The following is a 20366-nucleotide window of genomic DNA, read 5'->3' on the forward strand; positions in this document are numbered from 1 at the left end:
TGTGCGGGGTCCAATGGGGATCCACTTTTTATTGATTGTAATATAGGGGATAACGTTTCTACTGTCGTGGGAGGGAACCGATTCAGCTGGGACTCCAGAGCTTGGGGTGCTGACCTGGATAGGTCGTGAGGGGGTGATTTATCCGGTAAGTGTGAAGGGAGGGAGTTAAGAATTTTTTTTACCTTGGAAGCAAAAAACTCGGCGAGTTCGTTACACCGGCTAACCGAGGGTTCCACGGGGGAAGGAGGATCGGGGGTTTTTAGAAGTTGTTTTGCAATTTGGAAGGTCTCCCTAGAAGAGTTGGCAGATAGCCTAATTTTTTCTTCAAAGTAATTGGACTTTGCCGCTTTGAGGGCTTTTTTTGTATTTAAGGATCATGAGTTTATATTCTAGCTTTTTCATGGGGTCAACATTTTTTCTCCATTCTCTTTCAGTTTTTTTACAAAGTTTTTTTACGAGGCGCACTTCCTCGGTGAACCAGGGCGAGGTGATTTTATCTCGTGGTTTGCAGGTGGATTTTTTTGGGAGAGTCTTGTCTAGCGTCTCTCAAATCCATTTAGAAAATTCTGCGTCAGCTAATACAGGATCCGGGGCTAAGGATGGGGCGGATAGCTCCAAGTTATACTTCCATTTTTCTGGGTCTAGTTTAACCCAGGAGCGTGTGAGTTTACTGGATAGTGGTCTGGGGCGGGCGAGGATGGAAAATCGCCAGTTCAGCGTTATTGGGAAGTGGTCAGACCATGGTATCGGGGTAGGACCTAAGATTTTAAGGTCGGTGATGTTGGAAAATATAGGGTCCAAAAGGTGCCCTAGCATATGGGTGGGACACCGACTTTCTAGTTTGAGCTGGTGAGTTTCAAGGTCTAGGAGCAGATCAGAGGCTAGTTTATCATCGCCCTTATCAAAGTGGATGTTAAGATCCCCTAAAATCATAAAGCTAGAGTGGGTGGCGGCCAATATGCCTGACTGTTCCAGAAGTGAGACACAGAATTGTCCTATTGGGCCCGGCGGGCGATAAATAAGAAGTCCCGAGAGAGATTTACATGGGGAGACTTGAATCATACATAGAACATTTTCGCAGTCAGAGAGTGGGCTGCCCTGACAACGGCAGGAGAGATGGTCCCTGTAAATAATGGCGATTCCCCCTCCTTGCCCTTTAGATCAATCTAAGTGTTGAATAAGATAGCCTGGAGGGAGAGATTTACTGATGTCAGCATCTGAGTCGGGTCCTAACCAAGTTTCTGTTAGGAAGAGGATTTCCAACTGGAGGTAGTCTAGGATATGGTAAATTTCTTCGGCGTGTTTGGAAAGCGATCTGCAGTTGACTAGGGCCATGCGAAATGAGACAGAGATATCTCGACAAGGCCCATCTAGCTTGAACCTATAGGGGCAGTGGAGGCAGTGGGTAGAGAGACTTTCCCCTGACATAGAGTGTAGGCAGTGGGTAGCTACATTCTGTTTCATGTGTATCAGGGCGTCTCTAGAGTATTTAAGTGGGGCCTGATATAGTCCTCTCATAGTCTCGAGCTCTGAGCTCTGCCTAGCGCAGACGAGCGCAGACGGGCTTACCTCTGGCGCACCTCCTGCGCGCCATTGTCGCGCCCGCTGTGCTCATCCGCTGAGCGGCCAAGGTGGGAGGTGCATTTTGTAGTGCTGGGCCTAATCGCCCTAAACACTAGCACGCTGAGCCTACGGTACGCCCAATATGGCGCCTGAAGAGAGATTGCTTGTGCCTAGTCCCGCGTTCCAGAGGCCCTTAATCGGCTACTGAGAACAGCGGGGACTGTCTGGGCGTGCAAAGGAAGAGGTATGGGCAGAGCGTTCTTTTTTTTAAATCCCACCGTAACAGCACAGTGTTCAGTGGATGTTATTAAAAAATGCCATAGAGTGAAAGTTTAAAAGTCACACAGATTTAGATTTACGATCGACTAATGGTGCAAAATAAATGAAGGAGACGATTATTTGACACACAACTAGAATTACGATCTACTAAATGGTGGAAGTAAAATAAAATAAAATAAAATGCAACAAGTAAACAGAAATGTGTTCCCTGACTCCCGGCTTCCGCCTCAAGAGTCTACTCACTATTGTCTTATGCAGTCTTATTGAAAGTTACAAGGATCCCACTTACAATCAGATGAGGTGATTGGTGGGGAGCATGAGAGGAAGCAATATGAACCAGGGTTCATCAGTCTCCTTGATGAGACATCATCCAATGTTCGCAATTGTGTTCCATGATAACAGCGAACAGTGCAGCATTGAGTAAGCACAAAGCAAAACACCGTCTTTCCAATTAAATTGTATATAATGTTTCAGAGCACCTTAAGCCCAACTGCGGCTCCTCCGCTAAGGCAGAAGAGAGTCATCCCAAATTGAGCAGTGCAAAAAAGGAAAAATAAAATGATGATATCATAATGGTGTTATCATTCTATTTTTCAGTGCAGAATCAGAGGCAGGTTAGGGCTGGGCTGTCCGAGAAGGGAGAGGAGGAAATATGAGCACCATAAGTGTCCATGTCAGTTTAGCCGGCTGTCTTGGGCCGGCCAAACAGACATGCACTACCTGAGCGGCCAAACAGGGCACTCAGACCAATCACAATGCCGCTATCATGATGGTGACAGCAGCATCAGAATTGGCTTAGGGGCGTCTGGGAGCCTGTGTGCTTTGGTTCCCTGCTGAAGAGGACTGAGGAAAGGTGGTGGCCGTTCACAGGTAAATGTTCTATTTTTCCGACCGGCCACCACTGCCATTCCGCAGCAGCTGCCACTGCTTAAACCCAGGTTTGCTGTGTTTCTCTGAGTTGAACTGATACCCCGCACCAGTTCTCTTTTGTCAAGAATACAGCTCCCTCCGGAGATGACAGCTTCTTTGACACCCGATAGCTGTAGGGTATCCAGGTGTCCTGTATTTGCTGAGCTATGCCTGGGTTTTTCACATTCTGTCCAGGTAAATTTCTGTAAATTTAGCACATGTCCTGGTTTTCATTGAGGGTGACTGAACAAACATGGAAATAAGTTTTCATCTGTTCAAGTATACATTAGTTAGCAGCTCGTAGCAGGAAGCAATTTTGTTAACAGAGGTACTGTGTGTAAAAATTGCATATCATTCCTGTTGAAACTGGGGTAGCCTGGCCTAGGGCAAGACATGCATTTCAGAGGCACAGTGTTAAGGTTGCAGACCACCCAAAAGTAAAACCACGCAATATCACACAAAAGAAAACGCTACACCAAAAATGTGGAAAAATAAGTACTGCTTTATAAAAATAATATACTCTTTGCTTTCAAGATATACAGCTTAGAACATTTCAGGCGACTTTAGAATCAGCAAAAATACTTTTCGAACTGTTACGCAAATTGTTATTTAAACTACAAGGTTCATCACATTTGTCAGAAAGTCAATAAAGGTACTTTCAAAGTATCAAATTACCACACTAAACAGTATTAGCAGTACATCTCATTAGCTCTGTGGTGCATTTATCATACTTTGCTTACTCAAATGCATCCCTCATCACAACATTACTTTAACTATTGACAAGATCAGCCCTTAGTTTAGCTCGGGTAACCAGTGTCCTTTGAATGAACAACTTTACAATTCTCCTACTTATCTCATCCAAGGTGACATTGGTAAATAGCACTCAATTCAGCTTCCCATAAAACCTGGCCAGGGATTTCTCATGGACGCTGTACTCAAGGGGGCCAGAATCTCAATGTATGGCACCAATTTATGGAGTAGAAGTCACTCCCCCATGTCTCACCCTCCTTACTTGTTACTGGAAGCTGGGATCGTCCTGCTTCAGGCTCGAGAGGGGAACAGCCAACGAAGGGGGTCAGGGATTTACCACTGAAGAGGCCCTCAGAGCTCGGGCCGGCTCCTCAGTGGGGCTCCCAAGCGGAGGCCAACCGGGGCAAATTGCTCAATGCTTCACCAGCCCCTCTCGGGCCTCCCAACACTCCCTCCCTGCTCGCGCCCGATCCGCAGAGTGGCGCTCGAGCAGGAGGGAATCGCAGATCACTCGGCGCTCCCTGGAGTCCTGTGGCGCCTTTCCTCAGCGTCGGACTTCCAGAACGCTTCCTCTGCGGGCATGCGCAGTAGCGCTAGGCTGGCGCCGCCTCAGTCTGCACTCGTTCGTAGAGCAGACACTTTACTCCTGGGCCTGCTCACTCCTCTGCCCCTCCTTCCGGGGAAAAAACAGCCACAACCAGGCATGCGCGAAGGCGCCAATGAGAAGTGTCTCACCAGGCTTTCCTCAGAACACCGGTTGTCACTCGGCCATACACGGAAGCGCGGAAAGCGCCCCCGGGGTCCCGCTCACGAGAGGAAGCCTCGCAAGGTTCCTCAGCCTCAGTGGATCCCGGGGTGGACTAGACTACTGCGCGAATGGTGCCCCAGGGGTCCCAGTCACAATCCGGCGCCGATCTCTCCTGGCCACAGCTCACAGCAGATGAGAGGTAACTCTCGACGGGGGTAATTGGATGAAGGGACAGTCAATAAAAACCAGGGCAGTATGGTTTTGAGGGATGAATAAAAGGGTGGGGGCCACCAGCATTAACCCTCCACTGTCTTAGGGAATCAGCAGAGTTCCTTCCACTGGACAGAGGACTGTGCTCCGCAGCACCACAGTCTCCTTCTCCTGTTCACACCCCACTATGTTGAAGCTAGGGGTCAGTCAGGCGCCCAGGGTCTCCCTTAACCAGCTACAGCGGGGACAAGACAAGGATCCCAAAGGAGGAGTAGAGAAGTGGATTAGCCAGGCTACTTCCCAGTCTAGGAGGTCAACCCTCACACTAGCCTCTTCCCCACCTTCCAAGATAGCCTATCCTCCAGCTGACTCTCACAGGTAGACAAAATGGCTGCCCCGCATTCCGCCTTTTATAGGCTGCCCTTCAGTGGTCCAGCATGGACCAGAAGGTTCTGGAATGCCCTATGTTAGGCTATGGCCAAGTTCTAGGTGCGACAGTTGGGGCAGTTGGTGGCCACCATTTTAGGTGGTGCCAACTTTCCTGTCAGAACAGGCCTCAGGGCCTGAGGTAAAAAGATTATGGGGGGAAAAAAGAACACCTATCCCCTTGACCAACACCTAAAAAAATAGTAGACAGTAAAATATTAAGGGTATGAGGGGCAAAAAGGGGACAAAATAAATAATAATGAGGAGGGACTGCGCAAAAAAATCCAGACAGGTCTAACACGCGTCCCTCCCAGCTGAAAGTGGGGAGAACTACCCAACCCCTTGGGAGTCCTCTTCACTAAGGCGGAAATACCTGGAGAGACCGTCTGCATTGGCGTGGTCCACTCCAGGCCGATGTTCCACCCGGAAGTCCATTCCCTCTAGGGAGATGGACCACCTCAACAGCTTGGGATTTTCCCCCTTCATTTGCATCAGCCAACGAAGGGGGCGGTGGTCAGTCTGAACCAGGAAGTGCGAGCCAAAGAGGTATGGCCGCAGCTTCTTCAGAGCCCACACCACCGCAAAAGCTTCCCTCTCAATTGCACTCCACTTCTGTTCTCGGGGAAGCAGTCTCCTGGACAAGAAGACTACAGGCTGATCCAGGCCCTCTTCATTTAGTTGCGATAACACTGCCCCAATGCCATGTTCGGAAGCATCTGTTTGCACAATAAACTCCTTGGAGAAATTGGGAGCCTTCAGGACCGGTGCTTCACACATGGCCTGCTTCAACTTTTCAAAGGCTTGCTGACAAGCCTTTGTCCAAACTACCCATCGAGGTTGTTTCCTAGAGGTGAGCTCTGTGAGGGGCGCTACAATAGTGCCATACCCCTTCACAAAGCGACGGTAGTAACCTGTGAGGCCCAGGAAAGCTCGGACCTCAGTCTGTTTCTTGGGGGGTTCCCAGGCCATGATTGCCTCAATCTTCGCCTGCAGGGGTTGCACGGACCCCCTACCCACCAAGTGTCCAAGGTACACAACCGACCCCTGACCAATCTGGCATTTACTGGCTTTGATGGTCAAACCAGCTTGTTTCAGCGCCTGGAGAACTGCTTGCAAATGTTGCAAGTGGTCCTCCCAACTGCTACTGAAGACAGCAATGTCATCCAGGTAAGCAGCCGAGAAACCCTCCATTCCAGAGAGGACCTGGTTCACCAGTCGCTGAAATGTGGCAGGGGCGTTCTTGAGCTCAAAGGGCATCACACAGAACTGGAAGTGTCCCTCAGGCGTGGAGAAGGCTGACCTTTCCTTTGCTTCATCTGTCAAGGAGATCTGCCAGTACCCTGAAGTGAGGTCAAAGGTACTTAGGTATTGGGCAGCTCCTAGCCGGTCAATCAACTCATCCGCCCTGGGGATTGGATGAGCATCAGTTTTGGTAACTGAGTTCAGTCCTCGATAATCCACACAGAACCTCAGTTCTGGTGTGGTGCCCGGTGGGGCGGCTTTTGGGACTAGCACCACCGGACTGGACCAAGGGCTGCTGGACGGTTCTATCACTCCTAGCTCTAACATCTTGGCAACTTCGCCATGGATGCTAGCCTTCACCTTGTCCGACAGCCTATAGGTCTTGGATTTCACTGGGGGGCTGTCTCCTGTGTCCACATCATGGGTACACAGGTGGGTTCTTCCCGGGACAAGGGAAAACAGTGAAGAGTACTGCCCCAATACCTGTCGGCAATCCTCTCGTTGCTCAGGAGTGAGAGACGGGGAGAGAATCACTCCCTCCACCGACCCATCCTTCTCTTTAGTGCCTCACTGTCTGTATGTTCACTGTTGGGCAACACGGTAAATTAAGTCATGTTGTGTCCCTCTATGATGCAAAATTGTACTCCTACTTCTGTATTTGTGAAATGTCAGTTTTTTGTTTCCAAAATCTGTTCACATTGGATAGCTGCTAAATTCAGAACTACAATACCAAGAATGTGTAATAAAAATGGAATGGAAGACTGCTTATCATAGATTACCCCTAGCATGTCCCCACCACCACCCTTTTACACATATCGATACCCTCTGTTTGAGTAGAACTCTCAGTACGGGTAGAAAGAGGGAGGGGTTATGGCCGCATGACATATTTGACAATAATTTATTAGCCGAATTTGAGCTTCTGTCCCATAAATGAAGTAGAGGCCTGAAGGTCCCACACCAAGATGCCTGACAATTAGGGATTCTGCTGTAACACTTTGGTCCTCTCTCTTGCTACATGCAATGGATAACCAAGTCGGCCCTGTCCTGCTGTATGTTGGAAGGAATTACATTTTTTTTAAAACAACTACCTACACACTCCTAGCTTTCTAGGTCAGATATGAATATCTCATTACCAAAGCAATGGTGTCCAAGCATCTTCCCTCACTCTTGAAAAGTATTGCCAACCAGTGTGACAGAAGGATGTTCAGGTGGATGCCCTTGACTACTGAAATTACTGCACACTCAAATCAGGGCAATTTGAATGCAGATATATATTATTATTTACTTCAATGTTTTATAAAGCGATGACTTGTGATGGCTTCTGAGCACTGAGTAGAAGTGGGGTAGAAAACGTAAATCAAAACAGTACAACATGGAAGTGAGCGACTCACTAGAGTCCAGTAGGATGAAGTAAACACCAACCTCCCACATTCTTTAATAACGATTTTTGTCTGAAGGCAAATCATTTTCTATTGCCGTCCTCCAGACAGGTGAGCACCAACCATCGCCAAACTGGATATTACGATAACTCAAGTAAAATATGAGATTCATTATCTACAGGAAAGTTCCAAAGACTTGGTGAATCCGGCTTTCAAGTATCACTTTTGGAGATACCGTGATCAATTTCTTCACAATGGGACTTTCATTTTGTCCTTCGAACATATGGCTGCATGAAACATGCTATCTCGAAGATGGCATTTCTAGTGGCTGTTACTTTTCCCTGGGCAGTTTTGTGGAAGCTGTTCCATTTCTAACCCTTTTGTTTTTTATTTTTCCAAAGACAAGTTTGTACTGTGTGCATACTCTTTGGGCCATATGTATCACAATGTTCTTTTGCGATTCTCAAATAGCGATTTTTTGCGAATCGCTATTTGAGAATCGCAAAACGCTATGTATGTAGGATTTGCAAATAAAATTGCAAATCCTACGTATTCCTTAATTGTGAATCGCAAATTGTGTTTTGCAATTAAGGAATACCTCCCCATTCATTCCTATGGGCCTAGAGGCCCATAGGAATGAATCGGAAGAAAATTTGTGATTCTCAATTAGAGAATCGCAAATTGAGAATGCGATTTCAAGGGTGCCAGGGTGTCAAAAGGACACCCTGTTGCACCCCTGAAATGTGCATGTGTGCACACGTGGCACACATACATGCCCTAAGGGCATGTATGTGCGCCACATGGCACTTTGAAAAATGCACAAAAAAGTGAATTTTTCAAGGAAATCGCAAATTACCACTTGAAGTTGGTGGTAATTTGCGATTCCTTAAGGCCAAATTGCACTTTTTCTGTGCTTCTTACATTGCATTAAAAGAATTGCAATTTGTGATTCCTTAAATGCAATCGCAAAATAGGGAATTGCAAATTTTGCGATTCCTTATTTTGCGAGGCAGTTTTTCATTCCTACATACCACTAAGCCCAATTGCGATTATAAACGCCGAAATTCTGCGAATCTCTGCGTTTGCGACCTCAATTTGGAATGATACATATGGCCCTGAGTTCTTTCCAAAGGTTGTCTTAGATGTTCACATTAGTCAGGAGATAATGCTTCTGCCTTCTTCCAGAATATTGCTTCTGATGCCAGAAAGACGAGTTATTCTTTTGACACTCAAAGATGCATTAAAGCTTACCCTTACAGGATGATTCCCACATGCTTCAAGGGATATTCCCTTGTGAAAACAGACATCAATTCTTGTATCTTGAATTCTCTAGTGATATAAGCTCTTCACCACTTCCTGTTTCTCCTCACACCAGAGGGTATGTGTCCTCTGTGCACAAAAGTGCATGGGTCAGACACTATCCATTGCCTCATGGCATCATGGCCCTTGAAGAAAGATCACCAGCAGAGGGGCCATATGCGCTCTTCCGACCACACTGTGTGACACTGGGAGGGCGGTCGAAAATGAGAGAAAACTGCTTGCTTGTCTGTAATGATTGCTGCTGAACAGTTGGCAGTACTGTGCAACATGAGCATAGGGAACCGGCACCTAACTAGCTACACAAGAGGCTGCTTCTTGGTCCGATGGTCTGTTATTTATGAGGAAGCTCATACATAGAATTCCACCAGTATGCCCTGATAGAGGGAAAAGGTGGTGGTTGAAAGCAGGCACTGGAGCAACAATGGTGGAGACACAGAAAGAGAAATTATGAAAAACTGGGAAGAAAGGACAAAGAGAAAGAGGGAGAGAAAATAAATAGCTAGCAAGAGACAGGTAAAAGAAAGCAGAAAAAAAGGGAAGGAAAGATAGAAATTGAGAGAAAAATGTTCTTAGGAGCAGAATATCCCTTCCATACTAACCCGCAGCAGTAGTCGGAGTCCCCGGCTTCTCTCACTCAGGGCCTTAGAGGTATGGCCATAGTCGGAGGTGGGGGGCGGGAGGGTATTTAAATTTTCTAGCTACTACCTACTGTATGACCCACTACGTAAGGATGACCAGTGACAATATCATCTTACTGACAACAACACAATTCCCTTGATAATATATTTCGATAGACAAAACAAGGAACTACTTCATTGACTAAACAAAACCTAAATCATACTTTATGACACATGCTAGCAACATGTGATGGATTCACATATTAGGCCTTAGTAGATAAGGTTTGGAATGTTACACTTTAGTTAGTCCACCTTACTCCTTTATATGATACTTCTGTATGTAATGACAATTATTCGCCATAACACATTTTGAAGAACTTGTATTAACAATCTGCACTTATTTTTCCAGCTGAAGCTTTCCAGACCCTTCTCAGTTCTTTTCCATGGCAATCCAAGTTCAGCATCTATGCAGAGCACTCCACTCACAGTCACCGGGACGAGATCACTATTGGCTGGAAAGGCAGAAATCAGGTATAACCGCTGCCAAGTGCAGGAGATGTGAAAGGATTCATTGTTCAGATAATCAGTGCCATCAGGATCTAGCAACAGAACAATGTGCAGGAAGCGGATGCAAAAAAAACTAATTTATATAATGATACTATGTCTGTGGCAGTTCAGCATGATTTCCTTCTTCCTTATTGCATATCAGAAGTGGTATAGTCAAGCAAGAGTTAATTATTAATATATCCTCAGACTTCCCTTTACGTTATTTACATACTTTTAAACTAGATCAAATTCCTTAATCAAACCAAATGAATTATCCTGTATGTTATCTATTGAACATGCCGCGTTACCGTAATAAATGTTTATTTTAACTGGCTACCCATCTGTTGAAGCAGTGCCCTTCAGCCCCAGGGAGCAGAATTATTATAAATTCGAAGCGAAAAAATATATAATTTTTACTGTATAATTTAGTTGGTCATATAAGAAGATGGGTCGAAATAGGCAATGCTCAAAGTGTACTACAATGTATGTCAGGCTATGTCATTGGTGGTACCAGACTCTGAGTTACCAATACCAGTGGTGTTGGTATTTCTAAGTTATGGAAATCCCAGGCACTTACCATATGTTTTCTAAGAAATAGCATCCTTTAGAAATGTGTGTATTTACATTGAATCCTATTCTCCCCATTTGCGGGCGTTTTGTTATTTGGACATTTTCCCTGCCTTGAGCAGGTGAAGATTCAGGTTCAAATCCCTTTAATATTTATGCATTTTAATATTTAACCTAAAACAATACACATTGTATTTTGAGAGTGATCGAACAGAACATTCATGCTACTGCTTGCAAAGAGTTTTTCTTTTAAGAAAAAAGAGAACAAGGCAGCTTGGGGAAGAAAAGTCGAGAAGAAGAAGAGGGAAAAAAAGGGAAAGGTGGAAGGGGAAGAGTGCGACCGTGAAAACGTTGCATGCTTATTTACATTTTGATTTCATTATTTTTAAAAGGAAGTATGGAGTGGAAGATATTGTCTTACAAGTCAGCAAAATGTTTTTCATTGTGTTCGCTGCATTGGGTCAATAAGGAAACAATACTCAGCCTCCAAGTGAAATTTATGCCATAAAACATAAGTAGGTAAAAAGATTTGAGTACAACTGAGTAATGTCAGGATCCTTATGCTTACAGTGACCATAAACAAAATATATCTGAATATCAGTATAGTTGTATATAGTGTAGTAGGCCGAGGACACAAAAGTCCCGTCAAAAACTATTTGTGGAAAATGCGAGAGTCTATCTCCATATTAAATTGGACCAGATGCTCCACTAATAATATATCTCTAATCAACAGGATGTGTATATTTTTATCTAAATCTAAAATATGCATAATATGTTTTGAGTCATGAATATGATCCAAACAGAATCATATACTGATTAGAAGAGATCCCCGTGATTTGTACATTTATCTGTGCCTGCTCACTCAAGTCTGATGCAATGCTAGCTCCTTTATCTACTGGCATACTGTGTGATTGCTTGTACATTTCAAGTTCAATAATAGCAAATATAGCATTATGGATGAGTATCAATGAATGAGTGACTTGATATAGACAATCACAGTGAAGCTGTAGTTCTCTTTGATCTCACTCAGAAATTTGAGGTAAAAACATCTGTTATTCACTGTTACCCCTCTGCAATTTTATGTTATGCATAGCCCACCCAAATCATCTGCTCATGCTTTCAACAAAAACAGGGGTAGAGAAACCTTGGGCGCCACTGTATAACATGACTTAACCTGCCTCAGCTGCCTGCTGCAAGTATCACATGGCGTCCTGCCACCTACATCAACCACCCTCTGGCCATCATGCGAGTCCCTGTCACCCTGCCACTCTCTCATACCACCCTTATTATGACTTCCACCCAAAACATTGAAAAAGTACCTAGTTTCCTGCTAATTACCCTCTACACAAAAATAAACTCTGCCTCGTATTGGATATTCTCATCATATAAACCACACTCACGTAGTCACTCTTTACTCACTCCAATATTCACAAACTGAACTTTTGTAATATGTAAATATTTCTCATTTATTATAAAAAGTATTGTATATTCATTACAATCATTATCTTAAAACAACATATACATAGCTTTGTATTTGGTCACAAATGAAATTCCTACAAATAGAAGTTTAATCTATATTCCATCAGGGTTAAAGACACATTTCAGTGGGCGTGGCCGGGAGCATCAAGATGGTGGTTGTGCTCTGGACCCCTCCGTCATCCGCTCCTCTATCCACTGATTCTTACCTCCGATTCCTGCTGCCTGGCGGTCTGGAACCCCAGACCCATCCTTGGAGGCACTGTGTGTGGCTTCTGCAGGCGGCCTCTGGAGAGTGGCCCTGACTCGTGGTGCTCCCAAAATAGTGGCCCCACCAGAGCGATCTCCCGGCTCCTCTTGCTGTCCCTGACCCCCGAGGCTGTGTGGTGAACTGCGTCTGGTGGAGATGATCCGGCGGAGCTGCTGGTGCTGAACTGACTAGGGACTGTGTAGGCGCAAGATCTGCTCCTGGAGGCAATGGGGTGCCGGATGCGGTCTGAGCCTGCCGCGCTCAGCTCCTGTTTCCTGCTGTGCCAGGAGTGTTGTCGCCCATCGATCGGGCGGTGAGCAGACTAGTGCTCCGCGCCCTTCCAAGCCTCTGTCCCTCGACACCTGCATCCGTGCCTGCGACTGCCCCTGCATCGGCTCCTTGACTGCCAGCCGGTTACCGGGACCGGAGCCTGGGCCTGCCACTGCCGGCTGGGACGCCTGAGCCTGTGAGCCTCCCGGGGCAGTGACTGGTTTGTGAGGCCTCGGCGGCCGTCCGGATGGCGGCAGAGGGGGTGGCCTATCTCCCCCTGCAAACCACATTCAGAAGCTTGGCTGCGGTCCATGGTGGCCCCTGGGTGGATGGCGACCCCCCTGAGAGGGACTTGTGTGCCTGGGCTCTGGGGAAGACTGAGAAGGAGACCCTGTGGAGTCCTGGCGGCCTGTTGCTGACCCGGACCTGAAGAAGGTGAGGAGCTGGGGTGCAGCCTGGGCGGGAGTATTCAGCCATCAGGCCGTGCGGCAGTGGGTTTGCAGGCCCTCTCCCTTTAAGTGCCTTGGGACTCGTGGTGCAAGAGTCTTCCTTCCGTCCTGCTCGAGTGGTGGCTCTGGATGTAGGCCGACCTCTGGACTGTGCTCCTTCTCCCTTGGGACAGCAGGGGTGTGTGGAGGACGTCTGGATCTCTGCTCCATCAGCGACGGCAGGCTGGTGGATCTCCCCCTCGCCTGCTGACTCCTTGTGGAGCCTGCCACATTCGGCTGTGGGCCTGGCGTGGATAGGGGCCTTCCTTCCTTTCCTTCTTTCTCCCCCGGAGAGTCTACCCCTCACACGTCCCTGCATTCTACCTCGCGCCTTGTTCTGGACTGGTCCCGAATGGGCCCAGAGCTGTGCACGGTCTGACGGCATGACCCGTAAGCCTGTTCCTCATCTGGGTCTGGAGGTGGATGATTGGGAGTGATCATGTGGTGACCCCCTGGCGCACTAGCGGAGTGCGAATGGCGCCTTGGCTGCTAATTCGAGCAGTAGTGGCACATGTGAGGCAGCTTTCCCTCTTGATTGCTTCTGCAGATCTAGCAACCAGGGGTGAACCCAGTCCTTCTGGGGGGTTTCGGCCACCAAGTCTGGTGGCAGGGTGTAAGGAGTCCTCCGGTTCGCTTCCCTCTTCCAAAAACCCTCCAGCTCACCCGCCCCCATCACCCTAGGTGTGCACTCTGTTTCTTTATCCGCGCCGTCTCTGGTGCCCCAGTTCTGGCATTGCTCCCAGCCCTCTTATGCAGCCTCTGCACGCCTGGAACTCTCGTCTGTGGATGCGAGTGGACTTACTGGAGGAGAGCGTTAGCTGCCGGTTGGGTGGTGGAGAATGGAGAGGCCTGGACCCACCCTCCCCTCCTCCCTCCTCACCCATCTCCTTCGACCCCCCTTTTGTCTAGCCTGAGTGCCAGAACATTGTGTTCAACCCTTTACCCTGCTGGGCGGTGGCGGTGGGTAGAGACAAAGCATCAAAAACTCCTGCTGGCCAAATCAAATTTGGCCGGTTCACTACCACTGACTCTGGGGCAACTGGAGAGAATGCAGACAAAGATGCCCCGCTCCTGCGGACCAGTCCACCATCCTCCAGGCGATCCACGCCTTGCAATCTTAGGTGGAAAGTAAAATTGCAGAAGTCCTGGTTGATGTGACTCTAATCCGGCATGAATATCGTAACGCCACGGCCCGGATTAAAGAAACTGAATCCTGTATATCCACCATTGAAAATGATGTTCAGCAACTCAAGCCTCAGGTTGCTCTCCTCCAGTCTCACACCCAGGAGCTCCATTGGCGGGCCGAAGATGCCGAAAATAGCTCCCGTCGCAACAACCTTCGCCTGGTGGGCTTTCCGGAGGGGTGGAGCAGAGCCGGACGGCGGATTTCGTGGAGCGCTGGTTGCGCTTGTGAATTCCCGTGAGCGCCCTCTCTCTATGGTTCGTGATCAAGTGGGCGCACCGATTGCTTGCACCCCGACCGCTGCCGGGAGGGTCTCACAGACCTATCATACTGCAGGTCCTCAACTTTAGGGACCGAGACTCTGTACTGGCTGAAGCCCGTAAGCAGAAACATCTTAGGTATGAAGGCCAGACAAGCATGATCTTCCCTGATTACACTCGTGAGGTCCAGGGCCAATGCCGCTCCTTTGGGGACGTCAAGCAGAAATTGCGCTCTCTCAACATATTATACAGACTCCTCTTCCCGACCCACCTGCTAGTAGAGTACCAGGACAGAACCCTCTTCTTCGACACCCCTGAAGAGGCATGGACATTGGCGACAGAGGAACACCCTCTACGGCTCAGCGCCTCGAAACTGCCTCCCACACATAGCACTGGCGGTGCCCACAGAGGCATTCCTGCTCCTCAACCACAGCGCCACCGCTCCCATAGGCGAAGGGGGCAGAGGCACGCCCGTTCGGGCTCACCGTTGGGCTCTTCTAGGTTGCCGACGCCTGGGGCGCTTGCTGGAGCTCCCCCTGTCGGGCAATGGTCTGGTTCTTCGGGCCGCTTCGACCATGGGAGCGTCTTGCCCATCACTCTTGGACCTGCCCGACACAGACCTCTCCAGTATCAATCGATCAATCAATCAGATTTATAAAGCACGCTACTCACCCGCTAGGGTCTCAAGGCGCTGGGAGGGGAGGGGTCCGTTACTGCTCGAAAAGCCAGGTCTTGAGTTGCTTCCTGAAGGAGAGATGGTCCTGGGTCAGCCGTAGGTGGATGGGGAGGGAGTTCCATGTCTTAGCCGCCAGGTAGGAGAAGGATCTTCCTCCGGCGGTGGCTCTGCGAATGCGTGGGACGGTGGCGAGGGCGAGGCTGGTCGATCGCAGCTGGCGGTGGGCGTGTAGAAAGTGAGGCGGTCGTTGAGGTACTTGGGTCCCAGGTCATGGAGAGCCTTGTGTGCGTGGGTGAGGAGTCTGAACGTGATCCTCTTGCTGACGGGGAGCCAGTGCAGGTCTCTCAAGTGGGCGGAGATGTGGTTGTGGCGGGGGATGTCCAGGATGATTCGTGCGGAGGTGTTCTGTATGCGCTGGAGTCTTTTCTGTAGTTTGGCTGTGGTTCCCGCATAGAGGGTGTTCCCGTAGTCCAGTCGACTGGTGACGAGCGCCTGGGTGAACGTCTTCCTGGTTTCGGTGGGGACCCATCGGAAGATTTTTCGGAGCATGCGCAGGGTGTTGAAACAGGATGACGAGACGGTGTTGACTTGTTTGGTCATCGAGAGGGAGGAGTCCAGGATGAAACCCAGGTTTCGTGTGTGGTCCGTTGGCTTGGGGGTGGTGCCCAGGGCAGGGGGCCACCAGGAGTCGTCCCAGGCGGAGGGGGATGATCCCAGGATGAGGACTTCCGTCTTGTCTGAGTTCAGTTTCAGGCGGCTGTTCTTCATCCACTCGGCGACGTCTTTCATTCCTTCTTGTAGGCTGGCTCTGGCGGTGGCGGGGTCGTTGGTGAGGGAGAGGATCAGCTGGGTGTCGCCGGCATAGGAAATGATGTTAAGGTTGTGTTGGCGTACAATGCCTGCGAGGGGGCTCATGTAGACATTGAAGAGGGTGGGGCTGAGCGAGGATACTTGAGGTACGCCGCAGATGACTTCGGTGGCCGCGGATCGGAACGGGGGAGGCGGACTCTCTGGGTTCTTCCGGCGAGGAACGAGATGATCCACTCCAGTGCCTTCTCTTGGATTCCGGTGTTGCTGAGGCGCTGTATTAGTGTGCGGTGCCCAACACTTCTTACAGGTCCCGCTTGAGTCCACCTTTGCCTTTGGGCTGCAACCTGCTCCGTACCTGGGGGCTGCACTCTGCCTTGTTACTAACTCTGGACACAGCCACGAACATCCACGTTCCAAAGCATTTTAGTTTGGTTCTCTCTTAGTTCTCCACTGTTAGGGCGACAGATGCTTTCATTCCTGAAATATAGGGAGGGGGTTGGGTTAGGGAGGGGGGACCGTTGTATTGTTTGTTTTTCTGTTCATTGCACCAGCATTCCTCTCCAGCATCGAGATGAGCACGCCCCATCCCACACTAGGGATTTACACCCACTACCCCACACTACAGAGTTACTCTGGCCGATCCTGCCACCCTTGCTGGTTGTCTGGCCCCTATCTGGCTTTCCCTAGGCTGACAATTAGACCAAACGGTACCGCTCCATGTAATGTCCTGGAATGTTAATGGCATGCTGGATAAGGTCAAGCGGGCAGGGTCCTGCGTTATGCCCAATGCCACACTATAGATTTACTCCTGCTCCAAGAGACCCACCTGGAAGGCAACTACTGCCCCTTCCTTGCGCGATATAGATATGGCGGAGTCTGGCACTCCAGCTTCACTCAGGGATAGAGGGGAGTGGCTATTCTGGTGCATCCTGCCCTTCCTCTTGTGACGGGCCGGGTAACCCATGTCACGCAGGGCTGCCTTGTCTTCCTGGAAGGGACCCTAGGGGACAGGCCTCTCAATTTGCTTGCTGTCTACCTCCATGCTGACCTCTACACTGGTTGCTGCCTTGCCCATGGGGATGACCATCATTGGGGGGGAGTTAAACGCAGTCATGGACCCTAACCGTGACACTGCCACGTCCCCTTCCTCCTCCAGGATTGCCCAGTCTGACCTCCTGTCGACCTGGGCTGCCAATCTAGGCCTCGGGGATGCTTGGAGACTCTGGCATCTGACAGCTCGACTCTATACCCATACCTCAGCATCTCATCACAAGCACGCACAACTAGATTATGTCTTCATGCAGGCCCTGGACTGCCGAGCGATCTAGGCTATCATCTTCCTTTCCAGAGGTCTATCGGATCACTCCCTAGTGACGATGCAGGTCGGCGACCTTCCTGAATCATCATGCCTGGTCTGGTGGCTTAACGCCTGGTTCCTCCAAGACAAGGAATTCAGGGAGGAGGTGAGATTCGAGCTTCGACTTTATCTCTCCACTAATCAGGGCTCGCTGTCCTCGTCTGGTACCCTATGAGAGGCTGGTAAAGCCACCATTTAAGGCTTTGCCAATGGCCAACTCAAGCTTAAAAGTGCGGCGCAAAACTCCTGACTCACTTTCCCGGAGGCCCAGGCTGTCCAGCTGGAGACTCAACCTCCGGAAGAGAGAACCAAAGCCCAGGACAGGAGGCTGGTGTTTCTGAGGGACGAGATTAGACAGACCTCCCAGGAGGCTGCCAAGCTGCTATGGGGGACTTCCGTGGCGCGAGTGTATAGGTGGGGAGATAAAAATGGGAAGATCCTTCATCATCTGGTGACCTACCCTATGGCCAACCGCATCATCCCTGAGGTGCTCGACTCGGATGGAGCGATCCACCATGGCCCTGCAGTGGTGCCCCAATGCTTCGCCACTTATTACGCGCTCTCCACTGTGCACAGACTCCCACTCTCTCGCTTTCAGAACTTCTCCAGCTGGAACGATTATCACTCCCGCACCTTAGTGAGTCTGAGGCAGAGGCGCTCGACCTTCTGGTCACCCCGGAGGAGGTTAATGAAACCATATCACGCATGGCCGCGAGTAAGACACCCTGGCCAGACTGCCTTCCCCAGGAGTTCTCTGCATCCTATCGGCATACTCTGGTTCCCCATCTTCTGGAGATCTACCGAGAAGCGGCTCATTCCATCCTGAGACGGACTTGGCCACTTTCATGGTGATTCTTAGGTCTCAGACTCCCTCGAACCGTTGCTCTGACTACCATCCCATCTCCCTCATTAATTTGGAGCTTAAAATATTCACCTCGGTTCTAGCCAACCACATACGGCCATACCTGGCCAAACTGGTCCATCCCGACCAATGTGGTTTTATGCTTTTTCGAGGTACCAGACACGTCCTCAGATGCCTCCACCTTGCTCTACCGAATCAAATCCAGCTGACCCTCTACTTATCTCTTCTTCTTGTAGACCTTGAGAAGGCGTTCGATTCGGTAGACTGGCGATACCTGGAGGAAGTGTTGACGGAAATGGGGTTTGGGATCCCCTTCCGTGACCTGGTCAAGACGCGCTATTGTAAGCCGCGGGCCCAAGTTCTAGTCAATGGAGCTCTGTCATGTCCCTTTTCCATCAGGAGGGGCACGAGGCAGGGATGCTCCCTCGCGGCTCTCCTCTTCGCGTTGGCAATGGAGCCCTTCACATGTCTTGTCCTATTTGATCAGCTTCTCATGGAATGGAGGTGGCCCGGCTTCGAGGAGGACAAGATCGCGCTCTATTTCGATGACATTCTGCTATTTTTAGCAGGTACTGCTCGGTTCGGGCCCGATGCCTCCGGGCCCTGAGTCTTCAATTGAATTCGGCCAAATCTATCCTGGTCCCGCGTCACTTCTCGCGAGAGTGCTTTGATTGGCAGTCGTCGATACCTCTTCGGCGGCAGTCCTTCAAGTACCTAGGGATCTGGGTAGCCCTCCTCCATGACCTCGCTTGGTCACTCAATGTTACCCCATTAGTGAAACGGGCAAACGCTGCCACTAAACCCTATGGGCAGAATAGCCTTATTTAAAGTGATGATTTTGCCCAGGTTCCTTTACATGCTCCAGAATACGTACCTCTCCTACTCAAGATCGAGGTTCCGTGAGATGGACAGCTTGACCACCAAGTTCTTGTGGGGAGGTCGGAGACCCAGGATGGCCCTCGCTCAATGCCGGATCCTTCCCTTTGATAGGGGTCTTAGAATGACAAGCCTTTATTATTTAGCGACTCGGCTCCTCACCGTACACGATTGGTTTAATGTAGGCTATTTTTACCCAGCGTATCGCCTAGAGTTACACACCCTGGGTTTGTCCGCCATTCAGGGGATGATGTACGGAAGCACCATTTCTCAGACTCTCCCTGAGCCTGGCGGGCCTCCCTGTGTCACATACACTGGTCAGATAAACCGACCCAATATACTCCCTTGTGGTGTGGTACAAGGCTCCGGGAAGTCGTTAACCTCTCGGGATTTAGAGAATGGGACCTCATTGGAATATCGTTACTGGGGGATGTCAGGAGTGAGACCCACATACGCACCTTTCAGGACCTGCAGACTCGATACTCCCACCACTCTTCCCAGTTCTTTCGCTATCTGCAGCTACACCATGCCCTACAATCTCATATTTCAGAGGGTACCTCCTTGCCCGAATTTGGGGAAGGGGGGCATCTCCTGTATCTATTGCTCGCTCACAAACAACAGCCCAAACTCCTTATCTCAACTTAGGGACAGCTGGGAGGATTGGCTTGGGTCCCTAGATGATGCGGACTGGAGAAACGCATTGATGGCTCCCAAAACATTCACAGTCTCAGCAAGGCTTCATCTAGTTCACATATACTATCTACACATTGCTTATCTCATGCCACCGCAGCTCCACAGTGCTGGTCTCCGACCCAACCTTTTCTGTCCCCGCTGGGCCCACCCAGAATCTGTCTTATATCCTATGGTATTGCTTTGCTCCGCAATCACGCACTATTGGGAATCAGTAACAGGGGAGCTTACGGAGGTACTGGTCTGGGAGATCCCTCTTAACCCGATGACTGTGCTCCTGGTCAATCCTGAGGGGTTGGATGATACCAGGGCTGAAAAATTGTTTCTCAACACAGCACTTATAGTGGCCAAAAGAGACATTGTGGCCAACTGGCTGAACTCAACCATTCCCACCATGTCGCGCTGCCGCAGGGGGTGGACTGGTGCGCTGCGCAAGAACGACCCCTGAATGAAGCCAGGGGATGCCCGAAGAAGTTTCGTAGAATGTGGGGCAAATGGGTCAGGGTGGTGGAGGATTGATCTTTTTAGCATGCTAGTGGGGTGGGTATGAAGTTGTCTTACTCAGATTTGTTGGCTTCTGTACGCTGGGGTAATGTGCTCTCGTCTTTGCCT

General features: G+C 49.5%; 1 protein-coding gene across 1 annotated transcript in view; it reads left to right on the forward strand.

The window, feature by feature from the left end:
- Positions 1 to 20366, forward strand: part of LOC144784068 (uncharacterized) — a 1315621-nt gene that overhangs the window by 1018204 nt on the left and 277051 nt on the right. The window contains exon 56 of the mRNA XM_078662758.1: positions 9853 to 9974. Within this exon, the coding sequence (XP_078518884.1) occupies positions 9853 to 9974 (122 nt within the window). The remainder of the gene's footprint in view (positions 1 to 9852; positions 9975 to 20366) is intronic.

Source organism: Lissotriton helveticus, chromosome 10, assembly GCF_964261635.1.
Source record: "Lissotriton helveticus chromosome 10, aLisHel1.1, whole genome shotgun sequence".
NCBI lineage: Eukaryota > Metazoa > Chordata > Amphibia > Caudata > Salamandridae > Lissotriton > Lissotriton helveticus.